This window comes from Penaeus vannamei, chromosome 9 (assembly GCF_042767895.1).
Source record: "Penaeus vannamei isolate JL-2024 chromosome 9, ASM4276789v1, whole genome shotgun sequence".
NCBI classification, from domain to species: Eukaryota; Metazoa; Arthropoda; class Malacostraca; order Decapoda; family Penaeidae; genus Penaeus; species Penaeus vannamei.
This window is the reverse complement of record NC_091557.1, coordinates 9,508,267-9,515,766: the sequence shown is the minus strand read 5'-3', so window position 1 is coordinate 9,515,766 and position 7,500 is coordinate 9,508,267. Positions and strand designations below refer to the sequence as shown.

The 7,500-nt window shown below is 40.6% G+C and overlaps 2 protein-coding genes across 2 annotated transcripts in view; one reads left to right on the top strand and one right to left on the bottom strand.

Moving 5' to 3' along the window:
* Positions 1-1,548, top strand: part of LOC113817594 (facilitated trehalose transporter Tret1-2 homolog) — a 6,849-nt gene extending 5,301 nt beyond the window's left edge. The window contains exon 4 of the mRNA XM_027369641.2: positions 1-1,548. This exon is cut by the window's left edge and continues 375 nt beyond it. Within this exon, the coding sequence (XP_027225442.2) occupies positions 1-687 (687 nt within the window). The 3' untranslated portion in view covers positions 688-1,548.
* On the bottom strand, positions 1,164-6,038 carry LOC113817602 (uncharacterized). Its single transcript, XM_027369649.2, has 2 exons — positions 5,166-6,038; positions 1,164-3,579 (listed from the first exon to the last, which is right to left on the bottom strand). Exons 1-2 carry the CDS (start codon positions 5,975-5,977, stop codon positions 1,608-1,610), a joined length of 2,784 nt encoding a protein of 927 aa, XP_027225450.2. The 5' UTR covers positions 5,978-6,038; the 3' UTR covers positions 1,164-1,607.
* Positions 6,039-7,500: the final 1,462 nt, after the last annotated feature.

The window sequence follows — 7,500 nt, the reverse complement described above, 5'->3', positions numbered from 1 at the left end:
CTTGTCAGGAGGTCCACCCTCGTGCCGATCGCCGTCTCGATGTTTCTTCTGCAGGCTAAGGAGCTCACCGGGAACAACGCCGTCCTCATCTACATGCCCCAGATCTTCCAGGTGGCGGGCGTCGGCATGTCACCCGGCACCAGCAGCATCGTCGTTATGGCGACGCGCCTCGGCTTCAACTTCGTCGGGTCGGCGCTGCTGCATCGCCTGCCGAGGAGGCGCTTCATGCTGGCCGGCGCCGCCCTCTGCATCGCCGCCACCAGCGCCCTCGGCGCCTTCTTTTTCCTGCAGGAGCGCGGCGACGACGTGGCCAACCTCGGCTGGATCCCGATGGTGGCGCTGCTAGCCTTCACGGTGGGCGTGTCCGTGGGCGTGGGTCCCGCGTCGTGGCTGGTGGCCGCCGAGATCCTCCCACAACGCGTCCGTAACCTCGGCTTCGGCATCGGCGTCACAGGATACTCACTGGTCTCCTTCCTCGTCTCGATGACGTTCGAACATGTGCGGGGGGCGTGGGGATCGAGCGGCCTCTTCTGGTCCTACTCGGCTGGCTGCGTCGTCTACGCCCTCCACGTCCTCCTGGCCGTCCCAGAGACGCGCGGACGCTCGCTGGCCGAGATCGAGGACGCCTGGGGACGCCGCTCATGCGCCGGGACACGACGAGGCGCGAGCGAAACGATGCCCGAGTGAGGGCGCCGCCTCCCGGCTTTAGGAAAAACAGAACAAAAACAAACACTGGCAACTCGACTGGGGTCTGCAAAACTCCCATTCGCAGCTCTCTTTTATGTTCATCAAATTGCACTTTGTATTTACATTTACGTATATTTGTTATTTAAAAAAACTTGTATGCAGTGTTCCTATTGTGTTACACCACTTTGTTTTATCATTATTATTATTGATATTTTTTAATCCAAAGAGACTACGTTTTCGACCTCCAAAGGATAGTTTGAGTTGCCAGTTTCCTCTCTTTGAGACCGGACAGAGTAGAGTAATTACTAATGCTTATCTAGTCATATGTTAAAAACGAAAGATTTTATTGATATTTGATATACATGCATAAACAAATACAAACATGATTAACATCCATATACATACATTTATCCATGCAAACATATGTGTGTTCGGTTTTAGCATTCTGTTATGATCCAGAGGGAAAGCAAACGCTATTTATGACGAAGTATGTATAGTGCTTAATTGAGCAGTCACTCTGATATTTACATGTATCTTCTAGTTTTAATATTACAATAATCCACTTGAGGAAATATTTGGTAATGTTATATCTTTTAAAAGAAGTGTATATGGCTTTTGTCAATGATATATATTTTTTTCATTTTGTTTTCACTCTTAGAAATATTTTCTAGTCATCCAAAGGAAAATTAATACATTTCATTTTCAGATTTATGTAAAGGTTTTTATTGATAAAAATAATAGTGAGGACTTTACAATATCAGAGATCAGTTGAACATACACATTTCTACATTTATACAGAAAAATATATAAGGAAATACTGCGGATAACAACAATAAAGAGTAATAAAATGTATTGTGAATCCTTCTAGTCTTTTAATATTATATCAAAATCAGTTTTAAAAGGAAATTAAATTTGAGAATTTACATCACTTCAGATTCCGTATTTAACGCAATCGAAACGAAAATGTCACACAGATGTATGAAATCCTCGTAAGAATAAGCCAACGGGACAGAACCTAATGAAAATTCATGAAAATGGTTTTGTGTTCTAAGCACCCATTTTACACATGTAATTTTCACATTTCTCTGTCTTAAATCCGTCATTAGTGTATACATGCGTTCTGGTTTACTGTGATGAAAGTATACTTCATCGTATCTTTTACTGATATTGTTGAGAGAAGTGGCAGTTTTGTTAATGTTATAGTTGCATATTAACGGGAGAAACACCTTTAACTGGATCCCCGATATGGGGAGACGTTCCTTTACGTTTAGCTCTGGCATTGCCATTATCATTGTAAAGCTTTGCAAACACTGAAGGTATTTGATCACTTTCAATATCATTCCCAAATCTTTATTTCTCAAAAATTTCAAGGTTAGATTATGCACTTTGGTCATTTTGCGTATGTAAGAGCAACCTCTGCCCCTAACGCACCCATCAAATGTGGCTATAGTACAGGTGGCGTCTTTACTGCACAATATTTCTAGAATAGTGTCTGAAGTTTCAAGTTTTGCAGTCGATGGGAAAGTGTAAGTCAAAATCAAATGTACAATGATTTTACTTTGTGCAATTATTTTGACCATTTGCATGCATTCTTCATTACCAGCTGGATCAGCGTTGAGAGATATTAATATAGTTTTTGGTGATTTGTGGCTCAAACAATGTCTGGCAGCTCTAATGTCAATATCACCTACTCCCCAATCATTAGGCAAAAAATTACATACTTCAGCAACAACGTCGTTCGAGTAAGCAGCGTACCGTATAACTTCGAACCATATACGTCTACCACAGCGAAAGAATAACTTAACCAGTGCCTTTGCGAGTTTATTCTCTATAGTTCCTGAAGCTGAAAGCAGTGCCATGATATGCAATAACACCATGTAGAACTGGCTCCCTATTTCACATTGAGTCTTGTAGCCAAATATTTGGTACACAGTCTTGACTTCGTCTGTACTCTTAGAAAGCTGAAGAAGGACGTGTTCTGCGGCGTAATGAAACTGCTGTGTGTTATGAAGGAAAGTATAACATCCAAGACCACTTCTGGCATTGGCACTTGGCCGATATCCAAGGAACGTTGAAAAACAGTCCTCAGAAGACAAGCCCAAGTTGTCGCAGGCGGTTTGAAGGGTCTCTTGCATCTCCTTTGTAAGTTCCATATACTTTTGCAACTTTGTCATGTTAAAAGCTTCTTCACAAAGGATTGCGACCCATTTGTTAACTTTCCTGTTACATTCTTCTACAATCATTCCTTTCTTGTTTCTTGTTTTATCACAAAGGCTTTTTATATGCGCTTTCTTGATTGAACTATAAAGTTGGGGCAATGTCCCGCCCTCTTTCATGTCTATGATATCTTCTTTCCACAGCTTGACAGTCAAAGTAAGTTTTAGTGGATTGAGAAGCTCTGTGGACACCTCGCTTTCCAAACGACTTAATTCGCGTTCAAAATCTTCAAGCTTTTTCATCGAAGTCGGAGGCTCTTGTAAAACGTTTTCAACTACAAGGTTGCGACCTTTCGTACTGAGGCCAAGAAGACGAACTTCCAATAAGGAGGCGTTCTGTACAACTTCTTTGATGAACTCCAAACTATGCTCGGGACGCGTCGTAACAAGGATGGTGTGTAAAAGGCCACGCTTTTCCACCAAGCACTTCAGGAGTCCTCTGGCTCCAGGCGTGGCTTCTTCGTAACCATCCACCAGCCACAGAACCTTAAGGGAAGACAACTTTTCCGGCACCTCATATGGACCACAAGCCGCCACAGTCTGAGGGAGAGTGCCACGCAGCAGCTGAACTACGTCGCTTGTGAACACTTCAGAGCACTGGATGGAGACCACAAGGTCGCACTCTTGGAGGCCGACGAGGGAGTCAGCGCCAGAGACCCAGGAATTGAATATGTGTCTGGGGAAAATAAGAGGAATTAGAAAACCACCAAGCAGACAGATCTTTCCATGACTATGGTAAGAATACCAACATGCAGAACACTAGATGACCTCTACAAAAAAGTAATACTTTAATAATGCCGATTAAATGAAGTAATGCAGTAAGAGGAATAACGTAGTATTGAGTTGAAGCAAACTGTAAACTTCACGGTGTACAGTCATTCCTATGCTGCCGTAGAAAAATAAGGATAATGATAAATACTATAAAATGATGTGAAGTTGAAACAATATAGGAATATACGTGAATAATTAACCTGCATCAGAATGTTATGTAACTGAATACAAGCTCTTGTCTGTTGAGATGGTTATAATATAGAGCGATCGTAGCCTGGAGACTGTTTGCAACAGGAAACAGTCTATTGTATTTAGATTCACTATGCGACGATTTTATTTTTATGATTTTGATTATCAATATAATTATTTTGGCCCCCTTTCTCTCACTCTCTCTTTCCAGTTTCATGGGGGCTTCGATCTGATCTGCCCCTCACTTTTGGTACGGAATACATTGTAAGTCAACTTGGAAATAACGTTACTTGGCATTTAAGTCAGCACCAGCAAAGGCCATCGAATGAGAAGAGATGCCATACCACATACCACTCATATGAAATGCAAACAGAAAGTCTAAGCGCACTGCCTGCTGGCCTCCTGGTCTAACATTAGTAAAGTGGATAAATTTATCAGGAAATACTACTACTTGTATGAATATAGTCAGATATTATAAGTTCTTTCATTCATACCAAATGGCTTAATTTTCTGAAGCTTGGCTACCTCAACAGCTGAGGAAAAATCCAGTGGCACAAGTAGTCTCCAGATCTCCTCCATTCAAGGAAAATATAATCTGATGCAGCATAGTGACTAAGGTATCATAGGAACTTGGGAAGACTTAAACGCAGACGCAAATGACCTAAAATAAGCTTGGGGAAAAGAAGTACTGCGTAAGACAATGCAACCATTAATTTGCTAGAGAAACAAGTTGGATTCCCTTTTCAACTTTCTCAACCAGATGTAAAGCGAAAAGAGCCTTATGGGTTACCGATTGGTGGTGTCGCAACTGTTAGGCAGGGTTCATCGAGGCCCCACCAAAGATAAAGTTGTGAGGCACTGGTAAAGTTATTAAAATTCGTACATCAGGAAATTTAGGCCGAAACTGATAAGGAACCGATCTTTCCAAAGAGATCAAATTTGCTTTTTCTTTCGACTTTCTTCTAATTACTTTAGAAAGGATTGATGAATTATGACCCAATGAATAGCAATTATTGTATCATCAATTTATCTGAGAGAATGCGAGTTGCTACACCCACTGCACTCACTGTTTCATCATGGCAATTAAGATTCATCATCATTGTAAACGAATCCAGATAATTATTTTGTCTTGAGTATAGTATTTATTGTATCCACCGTTTGTGAACAATTCTTATCACAATTGATTGCGTTTGTTTCCGCCACGAACACTCATAACATTCAGTTAATAAACAAGACTCCAAAAAAACAAACAAAAAAATACCGAAAGCAGAAAGGACCGTTTACAGGACTACAGGCTCTTACCGACAAAGCGAGGTCTTGCCTGTCCCTGTGTCGCCGGTCACTAAAAGGACATGAGGTAGCTTGGTGTCTTCACAGGACCACTGTAACAGCTGGTTCAGGGGCAGCTCTGGCACTGACGCAGTGGTGGTGGATGCCGTCTGCGCTTGCTGGACCACCACTTCCGCGAAGACATCAGTCTCCGTCGCGTACAACTCTCTCATTTCCTGTCTTCCAAGAGCGGCGAAGTTTTGCGTCGTGAATCCCGACGGAATAGGCTTGGATATAATGTCCTGCAGCTTGTCCTTCATTTTGGTGATGGCTCTGGAGGCCTCGTCAGGTCTCGCGCTCTTCTCTCCGGCCAACTCGAGGGCCTTCGCGAGGAGCTGTGACAGTTCCTTTTCGCGGTCACGTAGGTCCTCGAGTGTCATGAACATGAAGAACTGTTGTTCGTGGCTCAGGGAATTCCTAATATCTTTCAGGCGGTGCAGAATGTGCTCCAGACTTCCCTTCTGACTCTCCTCAGGGTCATGCCAGATCCTGTCACTCGCAGGAGACAGGCCACACGTGAACTGCAACAACTTGTACAGAAAGGATATGTCGAATTTCGCCACACTCGTCTCCGCGTCTAACAACACCTTTTCGTGTCTCCCTAAGCGCATTTGTCTTAATAAGTTTTCAGTTCTTATATAATCGCCAACGTACTGGTCTGGCCTTCCTTTGTACAGCCAGAGGTATATGCGGCACATCTCTTGATTCGCGATGACGAACATACAAGATTGATACTTGTAGTAGTTCGAGTTGGGAACCTCCGTCAGAACGGTGCCAGATGCCATTGCTGCCGCTTGGTGCTCGCGCCGACGCCTGTGAACGCCCCTCAGAAATGGCTTCGCGCGTGTGTCTTGTTCACTTGGGTCTTATCGGCAACAAGAGATAGCTCTGATAAGATTATATATGTTTCGCTCATTCATCTGTGCAAGCATGCATTCAAAACACATGAATGTTATATATATATATATATATATATATATATATATATATATATATATATATATATATATATATGTATATGTATATGTATATGTATGTATATGTATATATATATATATACATATATATGTATGTATATGTATATGTATGTATATATATATATATATATATATATATATATATATATGTATATATATAATGTATATATATATATATATGTATATGTATATATATATGTATATATATATGTATATATGTATATGTATATATGTATATGTATATATATGTATATATATATATATGTGTGTGTGTGTGTGTGTGTGTGTGTGTGTGTGTATGTATGTATATGAATGTGTATATGTATATATATGTATATGAATGTGTATATGTATATATACATATATAGAGAGATAGATATGTATGTCTATAAATGTGTGTGTGTATCTATCTATCTACCTATATGTATATATATATATATATATATATATGTGTGTGTGTGTGTGTGTGTGTGTGTGTGTGTGTGAATAAACACACGCACACGCTCTGCATTGGTGCAAGAGTATTCTTTCCAACTGTATTACGTCAGTGATATCCCTAATGCAAGTGAATGGCAAGTGTCCATGCACTTTGGCCCATTGCTGTCCCGAGAACTGGCAGAACGAAGTTGAATTCAGCAACGAACTGCCTTAGGTACTCCGGATACGGAATTCCTTCAGTGTACTCCGCCGGCGTCTAGGTAGCAGTCTTTGACTTCCAGAGACCAACACCAAGGCGCCCGCTCGGATACGGTGAAGAGAATCGGTTGAAGCTACATACACCGTCGACTTCAGATCTCTTAAAAGTACAAGTTCATGTATATATGTATATGTATATGTATGTATCTATCTATCTCTGTGCTGAAGCAGCGGTAAGGTGCTGGTCTAGCAATCTTGCGGACCTGCGTTCAATCCCACGCCCGGCCAGTGAGTGGTAACCCCGGCCACTCCTTGCACACAGGGGGAGATTTGGGCAAAATAAAAGACAGTATGTCACAGCAAAGAATATCCATTGAAACAAGTGGAATTAAAACTAAATCTTTATTTAATCTTTAATCTCTCTATATATACATACATGTAAATATATATGTATACATATGTATATATAAGTATATATGTATCTTATATATATATATACATATATATACATATATATAAATATATATATATATACATATATATACATATGCATGTAAATATATATGTATACATATGTTTTATATATATATATATATATATGTATATAAATATATATATATATATATTCATACACACACACATACATATATGTATATACATATATATGTGTGTGTGTGTGTGTGTGTGTGTGTGTG